General features: G+C 40.8%; 1 protein-coding gene across 1 annotated transcript in view; it reads left to right on the top strand.

Annotated features, from left to right (window-relative positions):
• Window positions 1-26,327, top strand: part of LOC136858487 (G-protein coupled receptor GRL101-like) — an 826,319-nt gene that overhangs the window by 607,004 nt on the left and 192,988 nt on the right. Inside the window, exon 10 of the mRNA XM_068225625.1 lies at window positions 5,040-5,156. Within this exon, the coding sequence (XP_068081726.1) occupies window positions 5,040-5,156 (117 nt within the window). The remainder of the gene's footprint in view (window positions 1-5,039; window positions 5,157-26,327) is intronic.

The following is a 26,327-nucleotide window of genomic DNA, read 5'->3' on the forward strand; positions in this document are numbered from 1 at the left end:
TGGAGAGACACCTGCGTCCGGGTATGCGGCGAAAACAACCACGTTTATTGCGAGACGATCACCCTATCGTGTTGCATGACAACGCACGTTGTCATGTCGCAAACAATGTCAAGCTCTTATTGCAAAGTTGGCATTGGGAGGTGTAACCTCCGCACTCACCAGACATGAGTCCTTGTAACTTCGACCTATTTCCGAAGTTGAAGGAACCTCTCCGAGGCTGTCGATTTCCTGACGTGGCATCTGTACTCCGCGCAGTATGGCGCTCCGTCGCTGTCAACAACAGAGAACGCCTTGCCAACGGTCCCCAATGGCTTCTCGATATTCGGCAAAATGTAATAGACCTTGCAGGTAACAACACTGAAGGAATGCAATGCACTTGTACTTGTTAGTTCATTAAGTATCGCGTTCTATCGATATGACCAGCACTTTATTTACGGCCCTCGTATGTTGCGAGAATGGGCAGATGAGTTAGGCAAAGATGTTTGTACCGGGCGAGTTGGCCGTGCGGTTAGGAGCGCGCAGCTGTGAGCTCGTATCCGGGAGATTGTAGATTCGAACCCCATTGTCGGTAGCCCTGAATATGGTTCTCCGTGGTTTCCAATTTTTAGACAGGGCAAATGGAGGGGCTGCATCTTAATTAAGGCCACGGCCGCTTCCTTCCCATCCCTAGGTCTTTCCTGTCCCATCGTCGCCATAAGACCTATCTGTGTTGGTGGGACGTAAAGCCAATAGCAAGAAAAGATATTTGTAGTACCCAGTGGGCTTCTACCGGACCAAGAAGCTACTTTATTGAAACGAAAAACCATACCAGCATTATGAAATCAATGGCTGTACTCTTAACTATAAAATTATGCAGAAATTTAATGGAAAAATCTATGATAAAGCTGATCGACGATGAAGTAAAGAAAAGGAAAACTCATGTACAGTCATACAGATAGAGAGTAGAGAAAGAAAGATTTAGTAAATAAAGATACGTCACAGGGATTTTCATTTAAATACAACAAGGGGATTCTTTACTTAACTACGACACTATTTCATCTGGATACTTAAATATTATCTATATTAGTAGAGCAATCAGTTTTTGACCCCGATATCAATGGGCTGAAATACCAACGAAATCAATCAATCAATCAATCAATCAATCAATCAATCAATCAATCAATCAATCAATCAATCAATCAATCAATCAATCAATCAATCAATCAATCAATCAATCAATCACCACTGATCGGCATTTACGACAGTCGTCCAGGTGGCAGATTCCCTATCTGTTTTTTCTTACCTAGTCTTTTCAAATAACTGCAAAGAATTTGGAAATTTATGCAACATCTCCCTTGGTAAATTATTCCAATCCATAATTCCTCTTCCTATAAATAGTTTGAATGCTTGGGGTCTCTACGCCATTTACAAAACTCGCTGAATATTAAAAGCTGCCTGTGTGGATCAGTGGTAGAGTGTCGGCCTCCGGATCCCAAGATGGCGGGTTCAAACCCGGCAGAGGTAGTTGAAGGGCGGAAAAAAGTCCATTCGACACTCCATGTCGTACGATGTCGGCATGTAAAAGATCTCTGGTGACACATTTGGTGTTTACCCGAAAAATATCATTAAATCTGAGCCATAGACATCCAAGAGAGTTTCGGTTTACTCGGTCTGCCATCTAGTGGGCCTAGAGTAAAACGGAACGTCGAAATTGACGGGTAGACAGCCAGATGGCGTCAAATTGAAATGTCTGCACAAGGTAGCTGAGGCCATACGATTATTATTATTATTATTATTATTATTATTATTATTATTATTATTATTATTATTATTATTATTATTATTATTATTATTACTGAATTTTAAAAAGCAAAACCTGCGGCATCACAAGTGGGGAAATTATTGAAACAGTCGGAGGGTAAAACGTCATGGAAACTCTCGATACTAAACACAGGCGTTTTCCTGATAGATATTCAAAGCTGTTTTCGGAGAATGGGCTTCAAAGCCTTCCATACATAGAGGGTAAACGTAACTTAAAGACGACTTGTCCACATAATAGATTTTGATTAACAAATGAATATATTATAATGTTACCAGTAGTATTAATCCATCTTCTCCTTTCCATTACTATTACCGTTCACAAAACAGTATTAGTTCTAAATTGACATTGTCTATTCCTTTTTCTAATAACCTGAGGTTTTCTGTACATCCCTTAATACTGTGTTTTGGTTACGAATACTTATAAACAACCTTTATCATATGAATGTTAAAATTAATATTTTAGCAACAATATCATCGTCTTTAGTATCGCAAATGCTTTCAGAAATTGGGTTACACGTCCTTTACAATCACTCATAGTGAACTGATGTATCTCCCTTTAACGTACGTTCCTTTATAAGTGTTTATACTTCTTATGGTGTTTGACATACTTACGATAGTGAGCTTTAAATCATAACGCAGTTACATGCATCTAATATTATCACCTTGTGTACATAAACCGGAGATGAGAAAGGAATTGTTATACAGGACGGTAGCGAGTTGTCCATAGAACGCTGGACAATGCAGATCCTATATGCACACTTTGAATAATAATAATATTGAAACGCAATCATGTATTCGCGCAGAAATGCTTGAGTACGTGACAAGTACGTGTGCATGAGCCGGACGATTTTCTTCTCGGAAATCTTTTTGCCTTCTCACTTTTATTATCTAGGTCAGTGCGTTCCAACTGATAGCTCTCGATGTAATACAGTGAAAGCCAAACCACCCGCTCCCTATTACAGACTCGTAATTATTCAAAGTGCACATTCGCTGTCCGTTGAAGAAGCAATTTATTTTCATTCTACACACACCTGTCATTTATCGCACGTAGACTTGCGTTTTATTTATGTAAACATACATTTAAGCCGTATGCGAGCTGGCGGAAATAATAGTCATCATCATCCTACGATATTACACTTGCTTGCACTTTTACTCTCAACCTGCAACATTCTACTACTTCGAGGACATTTAACCAAAGTTCGACTCCCCGCGCCATGGTTGTTATTATGTCGTTTAAGATTGTTAAGAGCGGCCGAAAATAGCGCGTTAGCGCGAGTAGTATAAAGGCCTATTTGAGGCAACTTGGATATATCACAACACATATGGGTGGGGGCACATGGGCGAATTAAGCAAATGACCCAATTATGCAAAATTTGCCTGGTGTGAAAATGGGAAGCCACGGAAAACCATCTTCCTGGCAGTACTTTAGCTGAACTAGGCGCCATTAGATTTTCACCAGTTTCTCAAGAGAAATGAGTACCTTGCTGGAGAAAAATTTGACAATATCGAAGATGGAAAGGATGCTGCTATGGATTGATTAAAGCAACAGGTAGCAGCGGTATACGATGGTGATTTTTTTCTATATTTATTTTACGTCACACCGACACAGATAGGTCTTATCGTGACGATAGGACAGGAAAGGCCTAGGAATAGGAAGGAAGCGGCCGTGGCCTTAATTAAGGTACAGCCCCAGCATTTGCCTGGTGTGAAAATAGGAAACCACGGAAAACCATTTCCAGGACTGCCGACAGTGGGGTTCGAACCCAATATCTCCCGAATACTGGATACTGGCCGCACTTAAGCGACTGCAGCTATCGAGCTCGGTATACGGTGGTGATATATAACAAGTATCCAGAGGGAATAGTGTCGCAGTTAAGTAGAACAATCTCCTTATTGTATTTACATGAAAATCCCTGTGACGTCTCTTTATTTACTAAGGCCAAGGCCACTCCAATCCCTATTATGATACCAATATTACAGTATGGTTCCAGTGTATGGGACCCACGCCAGGATTACTTGATTACTTGATAGGAGGGGAAAAAATTCCAAACAAACGTAGCGTGATTTGTTGAGGGTGATTTCCAGTACCGTATTGCTGGGAACATGAAATGGGCTACCACTAGACTTAGGTTACCGCTTTTCAATAGTTTGTTTAGTGAATATCAAGTCCGAAGCGTTCTGATTACAGCCAATGGCAAGCAGTGTAGCCTGCTGTGTTGTCAGTGCTGTTTCACAAGCTACTGCCGTGGCCTCTGCTACTGTCAAAAATCAACACCTGATCAATGGAGATGGTAGCCTAAGGTTTAGCAAGTTTAAGTCCGGCTTTGTGGCGAAATGGATAGAACGCTTGCCTTTGGTCCGATGGGCCACGTTCAATTCTCAGAATCAACCCCTTTGTAATTCGCTGTCAATCGTCTCTGTATGTATGTAGAGTATTATGGGTGGATGGACAGACGGACGAACGTATGGGTGGATGGATGCACAGAGAGATGGACGGATGGACGGACGGATGGTCCTCATCCCGAGGGCTGGTTGGATCCTCAACAGCTCCACCATTAGCTGTCATAGATGGCCTAGGCATCACTTCAGAGGCGTACTAGGAAAATGAGGAGTGAGGTAGTTTCCCGTTGCTTTGCTCACCGGGCCAGAAGTTGCAATTACCTATCAGTCTGCCAAAAACACTGAACTACATGCAAGCACTAACCGACCCTATGAGCAACATACTCACACCTTTCGTAGCAGGGACTAGCTGCTTAAGGAATGGCATTCTAGCATAGCTCATACCTCAGTTAGCTCCTTCGCCCACTATCTGCAGCCCTGGAGATGGTTTTCCGTGGTTTCCCATTTTCACACCAGGCAAATGCTTGGGCTGTACCTTAATTAAGGCCACGGCCGCTTCCTTCTCATTCCTACCCCTTTCCTGTCCCATCGTCGCCATAAGACGTCACTATGTCGGTGTGACGTAAAGCAACTTGCAGTTAGTTCCATATTGTCAAAGCCATGGATAACCCAGGGACAGATCAATAAAAGTAACAAAATTGCTCTAGCAGACTACATAGTGCAATGTAAACACTAGGTCTCGCCAGCAAAGGCATCAACCGTCTGCTGTTTTTTCAAATTGACACAATTTATAACAAATTATCACACGTTTACCTGCTCAAAATTTCAGGTTAACCCATTAACTGAAGTGCAAAGCAGACTATGACATGCAAAATTAATAACAATTTTCGCCTTTACAGAAATCCAGCCGTGCCCTGTAGATATGTTCCAATGCGACAACGGGCAGTGTGTGAACAGTTCTCATCGTTGTAACTTGGAATTCGACTGCTGGGACAAGAGTGATGAGCTGAGGTGTGGTGAGTACTGATCTTCAGTCATTTCCCTTAAAAATAGGATTAGGTACAGTGTCAGGACCTCTGTTCCAGTATAAAGTTTTGAAGTGGTACTATCCAGGTGACCTTTCTATCGATTTCATCATTCCGATTATGATAGCGGAACGTTCTGGATGGTTTTTATTAATGATTCTATTTGGTCGAGTAAAGCTGAGTGCGCCATCAGAGATCTTTAACATGCCAACAACTACGACCTTGAGTGCCAAGGCTTTATCCACTATTCAGTAATCGACTACTATTGGTCTATTATTATTATTATTATTATTATTATTATTATTATTTTTATTATTATTATTATTATTATGACTGAGTTAACATACACGTAAACCTATTTTTATTCGCAATTAGATTTTTCTTGTGTATCGAGACTCGTTTAAATATATCACCATCGTATACCGCTGCTACCTGTTGCTTTAATCAATCCATAGCAGCATCCTTTCCATCTTCAATATTGTCAAATTTTTCTCCAGAAATGTACTCATTTCTCTTGAGAAACTGATGAAAATCTGATGGCGCCTAGTCCAGCTAAAGTACTGCCAGGAAGACACAAGACTCGCTGCTTGAATTTCATACGATAAATTTCCCTCACCAACCCTATAACGCAGACTTCAATTCACCAGATTTCATTCTTACAGGTGTATGCATAAGTTTTTGCCAGGTTTTGTGGTAAAGAAAATACGTAATTATCAAGGGAAATTCATTTTCTGTTTATTCATAATATTGGCCATCGGCTTCTACACACTTCGCCCATCTTGCAGGTAAGTTATGAATACCATGACAGAAGAACTGCTTATATTTTGCGGTAAACCATTCGTTGAGCCATTTTCCAACTTCCTCGAAATTGCTGAAGTGCTGCTCTGCGAGCGCGTGCCCCACTGAAGCGAAGAGGTGCTACTCAAATGGAGCCAGGTCGGCGAGTACGGCGGGTGTGGAAGGATGTTCCATCCAAGCGATTCCAAGGTGCTTTTGGCTGGGTTTGCTGTGTGAGACGACGCATTGGCATGTAACAAAATCACTTTGCCATTCCGGTCGTCTTTCGATCAATGCATGATTTAAATTAATCATTTGTTGGTGATAGCATTGTGCATTAACGGTATCGCCGGGCTTCAATAGTTCATAAATACAAAATACCGCTCTGGTCTCACCAGTCACAAAGCATGGTCTTCTTGTCGAAGTGACAAGGCCTTGATGTTAAAGGACCGGCTTTGCCAGGTGACAGCCACGATTTTGTCCGCTTCGAGCTTCCAGAATAAACCCATTTTTCGTCACCCGTCACAATTCAGCACAGAAATGATTTTCTTTTGTGGCGTTGAAGCAGCATTTCGCAAGTGACTTCGTGATTTCCCACTTGCCGTTCATTCTAATCGTTTCGGTCCCATTTACGTAGTTGTTCTTTCTTTTCTACTTGCTTTACGTCGCGCCGACACAGATAGATCTTATGGCGACGATGGGACAGGAAGGGCCTAATAATAGGAAGGAAACGGTCGTGGCCTTAATTAAGGTACAGCCACGGCATTTTCCTGGTGTGAAAATGGGAAACCACGGAAAACCAGCTTCAGGGCTGCCGACAGTGGGGTGCAAATCCACTATCTCCCGGATGCGAGCACACAGCTGCGCGCTCCTAACCGCACGGCCAACTCGCCCGGTATTTACGTAGTTTACTGATTTTTCCCATTGCTCGTAAACATCTGCTGGTTGTTTCTTATGACACACTGAATGTTGTGCAATTGCTGTTGAGTTTGAGTCCAGAGCGCGTACTCTTTTTCACATTGAAATCACCATGTTTAAATTGTCGAAACCATGTCTCACATTTTCTAATCGATGGAGTGTGTTCACGATATGTTTCTACCATCAAACGATGACTTTCCACAGCCTTTGCCTTTTGATTAAAAAAGAAAAGCAATGCGTGCCCGCAAATGTTCTTTTTCAGGCACAAACAACGACATGAACACTGAACAATACAAATCAGACGTTAGTGTTTGGCGAACTCAACTTGTGTGTTAATATCAGACGAACAAACTGACGTATGTGTCAAATTCATACGCTCCGTACTGTTCGCTGGCGCCATCTCTTAATGATCGGAAAAGACTTGTGCATATACCTGGTACTTGCTTCCGAATATGTTGGAAAATCTTGTTGAAAATTATGTAGCAATGCCATAGATATAGTGGATGTTGTTCTCCGACTAATGGAAGCAGCAGCAGGCAAATTTCTACCTCATAAAAATATTTAAACTTTCCACTGGGTAGGATATGTTCCTAAATGTCGCATCGTTGTGCCGTTAAGTGAGTTAATGGGTTCACCTTTTTAAACTGTTTTCAAACTTCTTCAATTTACGAATCACCCCTTTACATCAGTTGCCTTCTTGTTTCTTCTCATCAATAAAAATTAGTATTGCCGAGTACATTCTTAAGAATGCCTGTGTGTTTAAAGATATAACATTACTTAATTATTGAAATGCTGTTCGTGTCTTTCTACCATGTTGTGAACTTGCATTGGATGGATATTCTTCATCATGACCATCAGACTCTGAGGGAAGACTGGCAATTTATTTAATGTGCTCTTAATAATTAGCTGCCATCATCCTGTGATGAATTTTCCAGCACGAACTTCACGTGAATAGTATGATTATTGTTTTGCTTTTCTTTTTTTTAAATTGGTTTACGTCGCACAGACACACACAGGTCTTGTGGCGACGATGGAATAAGCAAGGGCTAGAAGTACGAAGGAAGTGGCTGTGTCCTTAGTGAAGGTGCAGCCCTAGCATTTGCCTGGTATGGAAATGGGAAACCACGGATGACCGTCTTCAGAGCTGCCAACAGTGGAGTTCGCACCCATTATCTAAGGAATGCAAGCTCATACCTGCACGCCCCTAACCGCACGGCCAACTCTCTCGGTGATTATTATTTTAATGGGAAATAAAATTAAGTAGCATTAGCATTAATCAGGAGAGGAAAAATAAGAACAGACCCTGCTCTTCTATGAATGAAGGTATCGGCAAAATAAGTAGAAGAGAAAAGAAGAGTGTAAAGTGGAATAATCCCTAGATCTCGCAAGACAAATACTATCGGAGTCGGAAGAGAATAGACGCTGGCAATGGGACGTTGGATAGTTAAGAATCAAATTTATTTCACCTTCGAATGGGGTAAGATAGTTTCTCCGTATTCCATAAATAACAATAATATGTACTTTCTTCTAGGAAAGAACTTATCTGCGAAAGGAAGGATATAAATGGAGTAAAGATAAAGGAATATATGCTTTTCGCAAGGCTACGAGCACCGAGATCCAAAGAGAACATAATACGTATAACAAGGTACATCGGATAGGAAATATGAAATGAAGGGGCCTGTCATAACTACCTAAATGGAAGCAATGCAAGACTCAAAACAATAAAAAAAGCTAGGTTCCTAGTGATCGCTGACTCATGCCCCGAAGTTGACAACCCGTGGGAAACTATCCGTTTTTAGTCGCCGCTTACTTACAGCGGGCAGAATGTATCGTGGATGTGTTTAATGAATCCACAGGTGAACTACACGTACACGAGGTACAATTAATTGGTAGTGATAGAGGTTTAATAAGAGTACCCGTTATACTACCAGACGTAAAGTTCGTCATTCTTAAATAATTAATAGAACTGAAAGAATATCTTCTCCGATTTTAAATAGATCGATAAGAAATTGCAAAAGCACGCAATTAAGTCCTTTATCTCACTCTAGGATTGCAGACCATTTGTGTTGTGTATGATCATAAACTCATTATGAAATAATAACGTCATATTTCGCACATCCTTTTTTAGGTTTTGAGATGGTCATGTCTTTTCATTTATTATTATCAAGCACGATTCTAGGCGTAATTGACTGCAATATCGTTTAAAAGTGACATACCAATTTCCGTCATAGTTCTCACTTCATACCTCGAAGTTTGTTGCTTCATCATTTACGTCTTTTTTCTAGCAAAAATAATCTGCTTACAAGCTCACCATAAGACCTCGCTGTATTTCCTAATTTATATTGCATATTTGATCGTTAAGCATTCAGTGTTAATAGTATAAAAATACAGAGGAATTTAACTCGTGTACCCTATGTGATTGTTACGTTATACTGTATTTACCAAGTAATCAAATCACTGTGAAACCCTTTCAAATTTTAAAACTTGTCTTGTGTTCCCCGTTTAATTAATCAGTTTTAATGGATTTACTTCCTAGTACATTTACGGTTTTTGAAGGTGTGGGGGAACCAGATTTTTTTACGCACCAGTAAATCTATAAACACGAAACCAACATACAGTGTGTACCAAAACTCGACGCCAAAATATTTAGGAATGGATTCCTCACATAGAGAGTAGAAAAAGAGGTTATGACAACATGGGTCCAGAAACGCTTACTTAGAGATTTATTCAAACTTTGTGACACAAATTCATTTTAATAATAATTGACATGTCCTCATGCAATCATCCAACCGTCTCATCAACATAGGTTCGCCATTAACATCTGGGCAGGCATTGTTGGTGATTCCGTATTGGGACCCTACGTTCTTCCGAGAAGGCTTACTGGACAGAACTACACGAATTTCTTGCGTACTGCATTGCCTGATTACTTGGAAGACATGCCGCTTGCATCCCGTCGACAAATGTTTTTCATGCAAGATAATGCTCCCGCACATTTCAGTCTGCTGCCCGCAGGTACCTGAACACCCATTTTACTGAGCGCTGGATAGGTAGAGGAGGACCGATTGTTTGACCACCACCACGCTCTCCTGACTTGAACCCTCAGGACTTTTACCTGTGGGGACACGTTAAGTCTCTCGTGTATGCGACTCTGGTTTCTGATGAAGCAACTTTATGTGAGCGCTTTGTGACAACCTCTCAGACAGTACCGCACTACACTATGCATTTTTGATCGCGGTGCGTAACTCCATGCGACGACGAGCGGAGGCTTGTATTCAAGCTGAAGGTCGTCACTTTGAGCATGTTTCAGCTGCCGTTAAAGACAGACGGTTTAAATGTACAAAAGTTAGAATAAATCTGCAAGTGTACGTCTCCGGACCCATTTTGTCATAAATATTTTTCTCCTCTCTATGTGAGGAATCCATTCCTAAATTTTTGCCGTCGAGTTTTGGTACACCCTGTATATGAGCACTCTTAAATGCTATGGGACTCATCCGGAATCGAACCCTCCAACTTGAGCCCCAAAGGTCAGCTCTTTTACCTTCTGAGCCACTCAGCCTGATTATTAGTAAACCGTGCCCATATCACATTCTCACCTAATATTACTGACCAATATGGGTCTCTTTTGGTCTTGCCATCCGAGAATATCTTTTCAACTACAAAATATGAATTTCAATTTAGCCGTTTATGTGCCCAATCTGCAAAATTCACATTTTAACACAAGGGCACATTAACTGTGTATGGCCGGATTGAGTAGCTCAGACGGTAGAGCGCTGGACTTCTTACTCCAAGTTGGCAGGTTCGAACCTGTCTCAGGCCGGTAATATTTGAAGATGTTCAAGTACGTCAGCCTCGTTTCGGTAGATTTACCATCACGTAAAAGAACTCCTGCGGCACAACATTTAAGCACCTTGGCGTCTCCGAAAATCGTAAAAGTAGTTATTGGGATGTAAAACCAATAACATAATTATTAGGCCTATTTAAATTGTGTATATTCAAAAGCAAAAAAGTAGCAGTGCACACAGTGGTTTATGAATTATATTAGAAACAACTTTCAATGAAAACATCGTTGTTAACACAACTGAAATCTGCAACAGCATATATATACTATCACTCAGATACCGTGTAACCAACATTCATCGAATCAATGATACTTGAAAAACATGTGAAAGTATGTAGGAAATCAAAATGATTGCAATAATGATACCATGAGTATCATCGGTAGTATGTACAAATCGTATGTAATATGATCTCTCGTTATCGTGATTTTAGACCACTCAGTCTCATACAGTAATTAAAAAACTCGAGTGATTTTCAATTACCACCCAAGGACTCTCAACTGAGAAGCATGGAGTGGTGGCCGGAGGGCTCTCATTTGTGTCTAGTATTGTTTCCACTTACCAGTACCAAGCTCCACAATTTCACATTTTTCTATCCGATCTACTGTGATAAACCTTTTCCTTTCCCGGCCCTCATGGTTATAGACTTACAAGGACTAGAAATTCTTTTAATTACACCCGAGTCATCAACCTTCCGTTTCATCTGCATATGAGTTATTTCATCGAAGAATCAAACCTTCTTTTAGATCTTCTGTTAGAGTTAGGAAGGTCAGATCATTTCATATCAGGCCGGTGATATTTGAAGGTGGTCATATACGACAGCCCCGTGTCGGTAAATTTACCGGAAAGTAGAAGAGCTCCTGTGGGATAAAATAATGATAATAAGAATAAGAAGAACCAAAATGAATAAGCCAAACTATGAAAACAGCAGTAAAAGCAAAACAGGCACAATGAAATGGACTGGTAAAATCAAAAACTGCCTTAAATTTAAACGAATAACACAGGAAGATCATTAGATCAGAACGTCATAAATAGCAAGTTAACCACGAGGAAAAATCGAAGAGAAGAACAGCTTGGACCATGGAGATAAATGAAGCATGCAGCAAAGGAATGAAGGGAATATGGCTACAAGTAAAGCACACAAACAACCGAGTACTTAGCGTAGTCAAAAATGGGCTTATTTCCAAATTGTTCTTTTGGGATTTGTTTGCTAGTACTTTAACGTCGCACTAACAAATCAAAGATTGTCGATCATGCAAGGATGGGAAAGAGCTACGAGCTGGAACGTAGCGACTGTGGATTAATTAAGGTACAGTCACAGCATTTGCCTAGTGTGAAAATTGGAAACCACGGAAAACCATCTTCAGGACTGCCGACGGTACGAGTGAAAAGAAAGCTTGATTCTTAAACGGTTAATCAGGATTTAAATTTTGAAAATACTTAGTCGCACTAAGGGAAAATAGAGGATGATACCGAGGGTAAATCACTCGAATATCTTAGAAAAAATATTATAATTTGCATCGCATGCTTACCTTAACCTCGAATGGCGGAATCGCATAAGGCAAACCTAAAATTACCCAATAATTTGTTAAATGGCATTGAAATGCCCTTCATAAATTACACCCCCCCCCTCCCCCGCCAAAAATGGAAACGAAGCCGCAACTGTAAGAGTTCCATAGTTCCTACGTTACAATTTAAAATCTATAAAAATCTCACTCAACCAGGAGAGGAGTTAGGGAGATATTAAGGTATCCTTTACATTTTTTTGAAGATTGTCCTTACCTTACCAGAAGCCAGTGGTATCGATGTTTATAGGGTCAGTTCCACACGCAGAGAAGACAACCATTGTACAAAAAAATCCCTCTTTACAGGCAGCTGGTTGGCCATTAACTAGACAAAGTCAGTGCTACTAAAGCAACCCGAAAGGGGTACCAACCCCCAAGAATTAAGTTTATCACGGTAACACAAAATGGGCCGATGACCTTCGATGTTAGGCTCATTAAATCAACAAGCAGGTAACACAAAGTTCAGAGAGTATAGATGTGGTACTCTAATTACAGTAGAAGAGATCAGGATTACGTAGGAAAGAAGATTTGAATGATTGAACTGAGTACGGCCCAGAAAGTGAAGGATGGACAGCATTCAAAAAAGCATGAAACAGCGGAGTATTGTGGAAGAAATGGTTCAGGACAGAGCAACATGGAAAATGAATATTCCGCATCAGCTACCTCACGTAAGTGGGATTAATAATAATAATAATAATAATAATAATAATAATAATAATAATAATAATAATACCCGTGTGGGGATTTACCGGTTACCTCCATCGGGCGCGTCCCATTGGACTTGGGGAAGCTCGCTGGCTCTGCCGCCAGCAGAGTCAGAGGGTAGTAGGGAAATAAAATACCACCGTGAAAAAAAAACTGGTCCCTTGCCAGGGTTACGGCGAAGTCTGGTAAATGACCAGAAGCCAGAAAACATCTTGAGGCAACCTCTAGGGTTAACAACCCTAGTTGTAAAAGGATGGGTACCCGTCCAAAGCAAACTCAAGTCAAAAAGCATGATGGCACAACATTTCAAGAAACATACCCCAGGGGGTAAATCTTCGGATAAATCCCTCGTCGTGAACGCCACGGCGCACGAGTCTCGTTCGGATTCTGGGGGAGACTCGACATCATGCAAGAGACTAGTCGGAGCGTCTCGGTGTACCCCGAAGAGTCAAAAACTCAGGCCAAAATCTGAAACCTCTCTAGCAACTTTCAACATAAATTCACTTACACAAACTGGCAAGCTGAAAACCCTCACCAAAGCTCTTCACGAAAATCAGATATCCATAGTGGCCCTACAGGAAACAAGGTACCCAGATGAAGAGATTTTTGAATCTGAAGGCTACCGATTTTTCAAGAGCAAAGCGCAAAGAGGAATCCTCAATGGAGCTGTGATGCTTGGAACCGCGTTTCCTGTTAGAACCAAGATCCTTAAATCGGTTGCAAATTTCGAACCTGTGAATGACAGATTGTCTATACTCACAATTAAATGCGCGAACAAAACCTACGCCCTGGTTAACGCACATGCTCCTACAAACGATAAGAACAAGTCTGATCCAGACGAAGTTGATAATTTCTGGGACCTACTGGATGAAAAATTGAACAAAATCCCCAAACACCATGTCAAGCTTCTTTTGGGTGACTTCAATGCCCAACAAGGTCGTGAGCAGAAGTACAAGAAAGTTATAGGAAATTACCCTGCTCACAAAAGAACCAATCCCAACGGCAAAAGACTGGTGACCATTTGCGAAAATCACAACCTGCAGGTCGTGTCGACTCACTTTCGCCATCTACTCAGAAAGCAAATGACTTGGCGTTCTCCCGTCCAAGCTCTCGGAGAGTTCCAAATTGATCATGTTGCAATCTCCAGGAGAAACAGCCCTGAGATTATGAATGTCAAGGTAAAGAAAGGCATCAGTGTGGCCTCAGATCATTATATGTCTCTTATCAAATTCAAACCAATTCCCGCAAACACAAGGAAGACAACCAAACAGATCACACGCTTCGACAATGATAAACTTCGGCAAAGGGTCGAGGAGTTCCAGGAGAAGGCTAGACCAAATGACTGTGACTTTAACAACGCCAAAAGTCTCCTTGTTGAGGCCGCCAAAGACGTTGCAGAAATCAAGAGAAGCAAAAAGCATGCCTGGTGGAATAGTACCTGCGAATTAGTCCTCCAAGAAAGACTCAATGCGTGGAGACAGTACTACACTACGAAATCAGAAAATGATTGGGAAACCTACAAAACCCAACGTGCCCAAGCAGCTAGGGTGTTCAGAACTGAGAAACGTAAATACGAAAAATCTCTCATTGAAAAGATAGAGCAAAACTTTAGGAAGAATGAAAGCAGAGAGTACTACAGAGCCTTCAAACGCAAACTCACTGGCTATAAACCACCATCTCTATGCTTTGAGCGAACGGACGGCACACTGGCGACGTCAAATGAAGAAAATTGCAGCATTCTGGCAGATTACTTCAAGAATTTACTTAATTGCTCTAAACCGCAAAGCGCCATTGAGACCAAGGAACCCTTACTCAGGTACCCAGATTCCAGACCACCCCACAGAGATGAAATCAAGCGCCACATTGCCCGTCTCAAAAATAACAAAGCCCCGGGGGAAGACTCAGTAGTAGCAGAACTATGGAAATATGCCCCAGAAGAATCACTTGATATCTTGCAAAAGCAAATAGAAGAAATTTGGAACAAGGAGACCCTACCCGAAGATTGGAAAATAGCTTTGATCCATCCATTACACAAAAAAGGCAGCATGAAGAACATCAACAACTACAGAGGAATATCTTTGCTACCCGTGACTTACAAAATTCTATCACTTGCCATCCTGGAGCGTTTGGAAGCACAAGTCGAACATCAAATAGGTGAATACCAAGCAGGGTTCAGGAAAGGTCGCTCAACAGCTGAACAGATCCAAAATCTCAAAACGATCATCAGATATTGTACACTAAGGTCCAAGCAGTATGTGTCTGTCTTTGTGGACTTTAAGAAAGCGTACGACTCCATTGACCGGGAAGTCCTGCTAAACATCTTAAATGAATTTGGAGTTGATTTGAAACTGCTGGCATTAATTAGAGCCACCCTGACCGATACAAAATCGAAGGTGAAGTTCCACGGATGTCTCTCGTATTCCTTTGACATCAAAACAGGAGTCCGACAAGGTGATGGGCTATCCCCGATACTCTTCAACTGTGTTCTTGAAAAGATTATCAGAACCTGGCGGGTGAGATTACAGGAAACCAACTACAGTCCATTGAGAATAGGAACCAAATCCAAGGGGATTGCAACAGACTGCTTAGCATTTGACGATGATATTGCTGTTCTCTCAACCGACATAGAAACCGCTAGAGCTCAAGTTGAAATTTTAAAGGAAATTGCCGAACAAATTGGTTTGCAGATATCGTTTGAGAAAACAGAAGTAATGACTAACATCAAAGAGGCTCCACCAAAACTCCATACAAAATACGGGGACATCACCCGAGTAGACAAATTCAGATACCTGGGTGAGATCATCATGAAAAATGGACTGGACAAAGAAGCACTTAAGGAGCGAGTACGCAAACTGGAAATAGCCTACCAAACATCCCGCACAATCTACAACAAGAAATGCCTTTCCCAAAACACCAGATGCGTCACTATGAAACAGTTCTGAAGCCAGTAGTTCTATATGCAGCCGAAACCCTGTCTCTAAATGCCAACAAAGGACTCCTTGAAGAACTGGAGAAAAGAGAACGCAAAATTGTGAGAGGAATCTTGGGATCAAAGTACAGAAATGGAATCCATAAAAAGAGATCCAACAAGGAAGTCTACAGCAAAATAGAGAAAATTACCGACACAATCAGAAAAAGACGGGCACGATTTTACGGTCATCTGAAAAGAATGGACAGAAGAAAGTTAACTAAAGGAATCTTTCACTTTTTTGATTCAAACCCCCAAACCACAATTCCCTGGTTTAGAAATACCAAAGAAGACCTGCAAATGCTACATATCTCAGCTGAAGACGCCTTTAACAGAGATCTCTTCCGCAAGAAAATATTGACGAACGGGCTAAACCGAGACCAGCAACCGAAGAGAAGACACGGTGCCCCTTGGACAGAGGAGCGTAAGCAGGCCCATTCACAAAGAATGAGGGAAATTTGGGCTCTAAAGAAGGCCAAGTTCAGTGTCAAATGCAACAAGACTTAACGTGGTCCTTGATGGCCCCAGCGAGTTATATATATAATAATAATAATAATAATAATAATAATAATAATAATAATAATAATAATAATAATAATAATAATAATAATAATAATAATAATAATAATAATAATACTTTGAGAAACTCTTTAATTGTGAATCAATCCCAAATAAATTTGGAAAGCTAGATTCAGAACCACCGACAACTGAAGAATTGCAAAAGATCATTTCAGAACTAAGAAACAACAAAGCATCTGGAGAAAAACAAATAATGGCCAAATTGTGGGAAAAATCTAACGCAATTACAACACTTCAATGTTTTTTCAATAAAATCTGGATAGAAGATGAAATAGCCATAGAGATGAAAACAGCTTCCATCCACCCTATTCAAAGAAAGGCTTGAAAACAGACCCAAACAATTATAGAGGAATATCATTCCTTGATGTAACATACAATATTCTCTCTAAAGTTGTTTTATACAGGGAAGAACCAGAATTGGAGCCACAACTTGGGGAATACCCGAGCCAGAAGAAATACTAAACCTCAAAAAAAAAAAAGAAAACTTCAAAAATATTATGGCATACCAAAAATCAAAGTTCAAGACGTGTGTAATCTCCTTCATTGATTTCACAAAGGCATATGATTCAACTGATAGAGAATACCTGTTATCATTCCTGGAGGAAATGGGTTTGGATAAGAAAACAACTAATATCATGAAAACGACTATCACAAGTACGTTTTCGAAAGAAAAAAAAAAGTGAAATTGGACTGGGTTGCAAGAAGTGCCTTAAAATCAATTGTATTGTTTTGCAGAAGATATGGCCTTGTTTGCTGAAACAATGGTGGAAGTATGGGAGCAAATCCTTGAACTAGAGAAACAAGCAGCTAAAATATGTCTTCACATCCCCTTCCAAAAATCCAAAATCATGTCATGACAAACAACAGACACCCACATAAATACCATAAAGTCCAAGAACAAAAGATTAAAATAGTAAAAGAATTCAAATATTGTGGACCGGGCGAGTTGGCCGTGCGGTTAGAGGCGTGCGGCCGTGAACCTGCATCCGGGAGATAGTGGGTTCGAATCCCAAAATCGGCAACCCTGAAGATGGTTTTCCGTGATTTTCCATTTTCACATCAGGAAAATGCTGGGGTTGTACCTTAATTAAGGCCACGGCCGCTTCCTTCCAATTCCTAGGCCTTTCGTATCCCATCATCGCCGTAAGACCTCTCTGTGTCGGTGCGACGTAAAGCCATTAGCAAATATCTCGGAGAATGGATTAGGTGGAATGCTGCGGAATACAAAATAATGGCATCCAAGAAAAATAAACTTGAACTAACAAAAGATACATACAACAATGAAAAATGAAACGGCGTATGGCTTTTAGTGCCGGGAGTGTCCGAGGACATGTTCGGCTCGCCAGGTGCAGGTCTTTCGATTTGACACCCATAGGTGACCTGCGCGTCATGATGAGGATGAAATGATGATGAAGACGACACATACACCCAGCCCCAGTGCCAGTGAAATTAACCAATGATGGTTAAAATTCCCGACCCTGCCGGGAATCGAACCCGGGACCCCTGTGACCAAAGGCCAGCATGCTAACCATTTAGCCATGGAGCCGGACCATACAACAATAAATCCCTTTCATGGGGGGGGTCTGAATTTAAACATTATAAAACAGTGATTAAACCAGAAGCACTAAACATGAATTTAAAAGGCCAGACGGAGAAACTCGATCTAAAAGAAGGGAGAATTTTAAAAAAGATCATAGGGCCAAAATTTCAGGAAAATAAGGTAACATGCATCAAGAATGAAACGCTCTACATGAAAACTGAAAATCAGATACTATGCGAAAAATACGGATAAACTTTTACGATTATCTTCTCAGAATGAACTCTAATAGATTAACCATACAAATATTTGACTTCTTCCGTAACCGCAAAACAAGACCCAGCTGGTTTTAAAAAAAAGTGAAAAAGACGTAGTAGAATTAAAAATTACAAACAATTCACTATTCGATCGAACAGCCAAAGTAATAACTGAAGACAAAAATGTAAGGTTCCAAGACAAATCTACATTAAAAGCCCAACCTATTATCTCGGACGCCAACCTCAGTTGAGAAGCTAATGAAGATTAAATGAATGACGGTGAATAAAATTAGGTAAGGAGGTAGAAGAAATCGGCTCTGGCCTATGAATAGGAACTGGCCCAGCGTTTACCTGAACGGTGAAAATGGGAAGCCAGAGAAAACCATTCTCAGGACAGCTGACGGTAGGGTTCGAACCCACTTGACTCCCGAATGCACAGCTCGGCTCACTAGCCGTAGCGTCTGGCTACTTCGCTTGGTAATAATAATAATAATAATAATAATAATAATGTAGATTATGGGTTTTAGATCTAGTTTTTACCACCATGCAATCCATTTCCGGTACTCGAGTTCAACTTTATTCAAAGTCACTTACAAACTATGGTGAACATAGATACCAAACAATTGAAATAAAATATATATTTGAAAGCCGCTGAACAAACAAACCTTCTGTATATGAACGCTAGACGTCAATACAAGTTTCAGACGGGTAGCGAAAATAATCATGGGGTGGAACTCTATAATTTATTAATCACAGAGTGTTTTGGGAAGGAATTATATTCATTGATATATATCTCTTGGTTAATTTTGACACAGTTTTGCTTTTTTATATTGGTAAAGGATTTAATATGGAGAATTGGCTTCAGTGTGAAGACTTTTGTGATGCTGTTTTGGAATGAGTAAACGATTGTTTGTTATGAGGTGTTTGGAGGATTTGTAGGATCCTTGGGAATCGTTGGGCTGAAGTTCTGAACAACCGATTTCATTTCAAGGAGGGCAATGATAGCAATGTTACTACGCTCGATGAAGTGAAGGAATGGTAAACAACTACACTGTCATAAATCAAAATCAATAGACGAAATGAAACCTGAAATGGAAAATAAAGGATGGAATGGCTTTATAAATTAATACAATTAATACGAATACATGTCAAAGAATAAAGATGCCAACACGATGCTCTCTTGGCAGCTTTTCAAATTGTCCGCCACCACAGAGTGCAGCGCGGCGCTCTGTAGATTAAAGATGGCGAATGTGGAATTTGTCACCACCACATAGAGTGCGGCACTGCGCTTTCTTGATTAAAGATGGCGGATGACAGCCGACGGAATTGCCCGCAAGAGTGCGGTACGGTGCTCTGTAGTTTAATGATGGCGGATGACAGCTGACGAAATTGCTCGCAAGAGTGCGGCACGGTGCTCTGTAGTTTAAAGATGGCGGATGTCAGCTGACGCAAGAGGGCAGCACGGTGTTCTGTGTTTTAAAGATGGCGGATGACAGCTGACGAAATTGCCCGCATGATAGCAGCACGGTGCTCTGTTGATTAAAGATGGCGGATGACAGCTGTCAAAAAAGCACGTGGCTTTGTTTCCAAACAAGAGCATAAAGAATTTTTCAAATTGCCGCCACTACATTTCAAAGGTATCTAGCTAAAGAGTGCAGCACTGAGGTTTGTGATGCAAGATGGCGGATGACAGCTGTGACGTAAAAATTACCCGCCACCACATTTCAAAGGTAAGTAGCTAAAGAGGGCAGCACTGTGCTCTATGGATTAAAGATGGCGGATGGCAGCTGTCAGAAAAGCACGTGGATTTGTTTATCTCGCGCTAGTGAGGTTTAGTTGGTAGCACTAAGGTTTAGGCCCGCCAATATGGCAGCACTGCCGATGACAGGTGACGAATTTGCAGCTACTGCGATAAAGAGGGTAGCACGGTGCTCTGTAGTTTAAAGATGGCGGATGACAGCTGTCAAAAAAGCACGTGGCTGTCAAAAAACACGTGGATTTGTTTACAAATTCAAATCTCGCGCTAGTTAGGTTAAGTTGGTACTACTGAGGTTTAGGCCTGTCAAGATGGCAGTACTGAGGTTAGCGATGCGTTGTTGTCTGTCAAAAAGCACGTGGCTATCAAAAAACACGTGGATTTGTTTACCAATTCAAATCTCGCGCTAGTTAGGTTAAGTTGGTACTAGTGAGGTTTGTGCCCGTCAAGATGGCAGTACTGAGGTTAGCTATGCGTTGTTGTCGATGATAGCTGTCAAAAAGCACGTGGCTTTGTTTACAAATTCAAATTTCCCGCGGGTGGTGGCGGAGACCTCTGGGAGGCCTCTGGCTGTGGTGGTGGTGGAGGAGGCCTCTGGCTGTGGTGGTGGTGGAGGAGGCCTCTGGGACCCGGTGGGGGTGGTGGCGGCAGAACCATCCAATTATACTACTTAACTGTAAGGAAGCCACTCATGTACGGGTGGTGCAGCGTAATGTCATTTAGAACATGGCACATACGCTGAGTTCGCCCGGTGATATAGTAGCTGCCACGTAAGGCTATACCCTAAAAAGCAAATATCGCTGCCCTGTTCTTTCTTTAATGGGTCATCACTGCTGCCAACTTGATTAGTTACATACTAAAATCAAGAGATATAACCATCAACAAACTAACCTCAATGTAAACATGAATAAGTCCGTCCCCGCGGTGTAGGGGAAAGGCGTCCGCTTGTCACCCGGCTACACCGGGTTCGATTCCTGGCTGGGTCAGGGGTTTTTGACTGTAAATTATTAATATCGCTGGCCTGGGAACTAGGTGTTTGTGTCGTCGTTAACGTTCCTTTCCTCACATTCAACACTCTACAGTTCCTCCATTCCAATTACACGCAGGTTCATATCACATAATGCAAGTAGGGTCAAAAGATCTCTATAGGTCGACGCCCCGACCAAAAAGCATTAACAAAAACTGAACAATGGAGGTTCCCTTGTCCAAGTAAATGTCTAGTCAAGATATTCATAATTAAGTCGGTTTTCAAGCTCAGTGAGGAATTATGGGCATAAATACTCTCTTTCTCTCACCCTTACTCAGTACAATGTTGTATATTTCAACCTTTATTTTGCTATACGCATTACTATAAACGTATTCTTCGGCGTTTCCCTGATGTAAGTAATTCAGCTCCCATCTTGACATTTGCTATTACTTGTCGGACTTACGTGAAAACACGCTGTAATAATACACAAAAGCAAATATATTGCATGTGCATATACCGTAAGTAAATAAGAAAACACAAAGGCTAACCGCACCAAAGTCGTGAAAAGATAAGTTAAGGTTACGTTAGGTTGAAATCTTTAATTTAAACCGAACTATACTTTATAGAAGAGGTAATGTTACTTTCGTTTTCTCAGGAGATCTTGCAGAGTTTTCTTGCTTCTTATACATCTAATTGAATTATATACATACAAATTGGACGAAATGAGACCGTATAAATAAAATCCCGCACTCGTCGTTCAACACCAACCACTTTATTAAATGCATTACTCGAGGATGCCACAATTCTACTCACCTGGTATTCCCCAAATAGATTTACAATCCTACAGAAAAAGAAAATATATATTTACTTATACCCGCAAATATAGCAGTAGTGATTTTCACAATCCGGCAGTGGCAATAGGCAAATCTCGCAAGCCACCAAAAAATCATGACTACATAGTGCCAACCTGCAAGATTAACAGTAACTGTAAGAAGTCGTATCGGCAAGTAGGGTCCCTAAACTGTATAGTTGGCGACAATGAATCAAAACCCAATTGTGAGAAAAGAAATATAAATCACTACGTTCAGTATAAACAGGGGAGAAAGAGTGAGATTTTACACTTGGTGTATAAGCTTATACGGCAGGGAGTATAAAAGCAATGGTAACCTACTTAGCTCCTCGTCTTGCCTAGTACGCCTCATTTTGGCAAAGTGATCACGTAGAGCACGGATTTTTATGCAGTAATAAGTTAGAATGCAAACTTACTGAAGCGCATAATAAGTGGAGTGTACCCGCACGACGGTAGTGCTACGAGTTTTGCATAAACATTAGGGGTTCGGCCCATCAGAACCCCTAGAAGTTATGTTACTCTCTCTACATTACGGAAGAGCGACCTAGACTACACATCCTAATAACCAAATTAGTTTGCTTTCTAACCTATTACTGCATAAAAATACGGGCTCTAGTGATCAGTTAATACAATTCCCCTATAACCTCATAACCTTTGGTAGTGATTGTTGAGTTCCCGGGCTGATAATGAATCGACAGAAAATCCGGAAGTAACAGACACGAATGTACAGAGATTGATTGCTAGTACGTATAAATCGGCGGGACGATAACAGGAGGCCACTTTCACAAAAGGGATAAAAGGGATAACAGCTAAGTTAGGAAGTAAATAAATACGTGAAATAATATCTATGGTGGTGTGGTTATGTAAAGTGACTGCAAGACGAAGACTTACCTAAGAGGAAAAATGAACTCAGCAGTGCAGGTTAAGAGAAGCAGGAGGTCTAGGTAAAGATGATTAAATTCATTTTTAATGATTTAAAGAGTTGAGTTGTTCAAAGGAACGAGGACACAATGCTACTTGCAAATGTAGAGTAGTGAAGGGGCTTATCTAATTAACAGAGACTCGTAGATGTAATAATACGAAAGTTGGATAATAGTGGCAACACTCCTGTAGAGACACCACGAAACGGAACCTATTAATGTCGCTGAGAGCACACGTTAGTTGCATACCTACCTTACCTCACGGCCATGGGCGTAATTTGTGCATTTTGACTGGGGTTGCAGGAATTATCGGTGGGGGTCTTTTGGCCCCTTTTTGAGAGCAATTTGCGACCAAACAATTATTCCTACTATTGTATGTTTAAACTATAATCGAATAAACACACTTATGTAAAGCAAAGAACATTCACACACAATTAAAAGTAGTCGAAATTCAAATTTATTTATTACTAGCAAATGTACCCGCGCTTCGCTACGGTATTCTATATTTTATACGGATTTCTCCGTAAATTACTGTGAAGGCAGTGAGTAAGATAAATTGCATGTCTCTCAGCGCTATCCGAGAAACAAAATAGGTAGGATGCCATACGATTTTTCCGATGTAAGGTAGGCTTTGGAGAAATTTTGAGGATAATGGCATGTCACATTTCCTACCGCCAATCAAAATCAAGTTCGGTACTTTCTAATATAACGGAAGGCTCACTTGGCAACTGCCGTCCACAATAAGGATGGAGAGTTTTCATTATAAAGACAGGCCCCTTTTCCTAACGCTAGTCACAATGGAGTTGGAAAGATTTGGTTATGACCTAGAAATACAGCGCTATCTAGCGTATCAACAATCGAGACATGACAATAAGTCATATGAACAACGTTGTAGAACCCTCCAAATTGAACGGCGATTGTGCTATCTGTTTTGTAATAGTACTTACCGTTTAGCCACCAATTATCCCGAAATGAAGGTCTGCGCCGTCTTTAAAATTGATCCATATTTCGATATTTTCCGGGGCCAAAAGTTATACATCTGAACTGCCTGGAATTTTCCTCAAAGGAAAGAGTGTCCAGGTTTCGGGATTAACACTTCAATGCATACGTGGAAATTAAGGAAGAATGTAATACAGTTAAAAAAGTTGAAATTAATAGAAAATTTGATTATGACTGAGGACAGCCGGATAAGACAAATATGTGAATACCGAGTGGATGTATTGGAAAATAAAATGTCCCTCAATAAATTGTGATGCTATGAGTACAGATATAAGAAGGGTGTAACGGAAGAGAAATTTAGGCGCAGAGATTCTTAGGTAAACAGATATGAAGTTGACTTATGGTGTCATTAGCCTAAGGAGGAATAGCAGAGGCAAGAAATTAAACGGAGAGCAGAAGTAGAATATAAATACAGTAAAAATTATAGCAAATGCCAGAAAACACCTTACGGTGTGAAATAATGGGCTACACTCCGCGGTACTGATTAAATATTAACAGCGTCCCTTAGTGCTATTCGACGACGATTACAACCTCCAACGGTATTCCGCCAATATCCCGCAAAATGGCCGATTGACGTCTCTCTTGCTTTCTCCCCAAGGAACAACTACGAGTTTACAGGAATGGTGACGAAAATGACAATACGTTACTTCCCTGCTGGCAAGCAGTCAGAGACGTTGCCATGGTAACCTGTAGGTTCGTTGTCGGTCTGTCGGTCACTCTATGGAGAGCATGAGACCCGCAGAAAATGTGATTTTCTCCGTCATTTGAAGAGTAAGCGAAATTATGAACATAACAAAAGTTGTTTATAATAGAGGGACGTTTTAACTATAGTCCACGGATCTTAAGAACAATAGTATAAGAGAAAATGGAAAAAAAAACTGTTCTATAAAACCCACGTCTATTCAGAAATTTTAAAATCATATGCATATCAAAACCTTCCCCGGAATGAGTATGCTCTAAATATGAAGCTTGGTCGAGATCTATACAGTCCTTTCGCCGTGATGATGGAACAAACAGATAAACAGATACGAAAAATAGGAAACGACGGATATGATCTTGAGTTGACCTAAAGCGGATAAATTTCTGAAAATTTGGCAAAACAAACGAAATTAAAAATTCATCTGGAATACTGCCAGTGGGTTCTGCAGCTAGGCCATGACATGCGTAGGGTACTGTTTTCCGATGAAGCCACGTTTACAAACCATGAGAATGTCAACATACACAATATGCATTACTGGGCAACGGAAAACCCACATTGAACATCAACGTGAGTGGAGCATCAATGTACGGTGTGTTATTGTAGGACAACACATCACTGATGGCACTCCTACCGGGCGAAAATACAGGCATTTCTAGAGACGTACCTTACCTGTACTAATGGAAGACCTGCCTCTGAATTTGCGTCAAATAATGTGGTATCAGCAGGATTGATACCCTGCCCATAATGCCATAGTTGCAAGAAATGCACTAAACCAACAATTTCCAAATCGATGGATAGAACGAGGCATCCCTGTTCAGAGATTTCCAGCGCGATCGCCGGACCTCACTCCATTTGATTTTTTCTTTGGGGACATGTTAAAAAAATGTGGTGTATCAGCAGGTTCCAAAAACAATGGATACATGAAAGACTGTATTACCGCTGCAGGTGCTTCAGTTACACCAGAAACACAAACAGCTGTGAGTCGATCGTGCACAGCAGAGTTGCCACGTAAATGGCGATCTCTTCGAACATGTTTTGTAGAGATTCTACTGTGAGATATCTGCTTGCATACCGGCGAACATGTTTGTGTGTTTCTGAGAAGTTGGTTTGTTTTGTACGTACTACTGTACAAACACACGTTTAAGTCATCACTTCACCGTGTGTAAAATGTTAGTTGTAATGTACAGTAGTAATTAAAAATGTTCAATAACATGTCCTGTACTTGTCATGTAACATTTATGTAATTGGCGTACAGCTACGTACAGTAAACCAGCATTTTACCCCTATGTTTGATCCTTGGTCAGCCATTGATTATGTAATACCCCGACCGGTGATATTAAACTTCGTCACCGTGATGTCCATTCTAGTACTGTACAGTAGTAGAGATCAATACAACACGAACGAGTAAATCCTTTCTTTATTCTTACATTGTGTGTGACTGGAAATCGGTATTGTTTCATGCCCTCTTTATAACTTTGTAAATAACATTAAGTACAACGACTGTCGCATCGTAGTACGTCAATCACTTCGCGATTAAGAGGAACGTGAGGTTCGCGATTGAATCTCGGGATGTTCAACTGCTCCGCGTTTCGTTTATCTCAAGCGTCAACTTCACGTTGCAATACCTCGGGATGTAAATGACCTATTGTGATGAAACAAACGCCATTCCTTGTGTGATCTTTCATGTTAACGATTGTGAAAGGAATAATGAAGCGTGTCCATTAAAAACATAAGTTTATGTTGAAAATCGTATTTTCTTACGTTCTTGACTTTAATTAGCCCCTTCCCTGCCTTCGTACCCGTGAAAGTCATTTTTCAATATCTCTTG

Source organism: Anabrus simplex, chromosome 1 (genome assembly GCF_040414725.1).
Source record: "Anabrus simplex isolate iqAnaSimp1 chromosome 1, ASM4041472v1, whole genome shotgun sequence".
Taxonomy (NCBI): domain Eukaryota; kingdom Metazoa; phylum Arthropoda; class Insecta; order Orthoptera; family Tettigoniidae; genus Anabrus; species Anabrus simplex.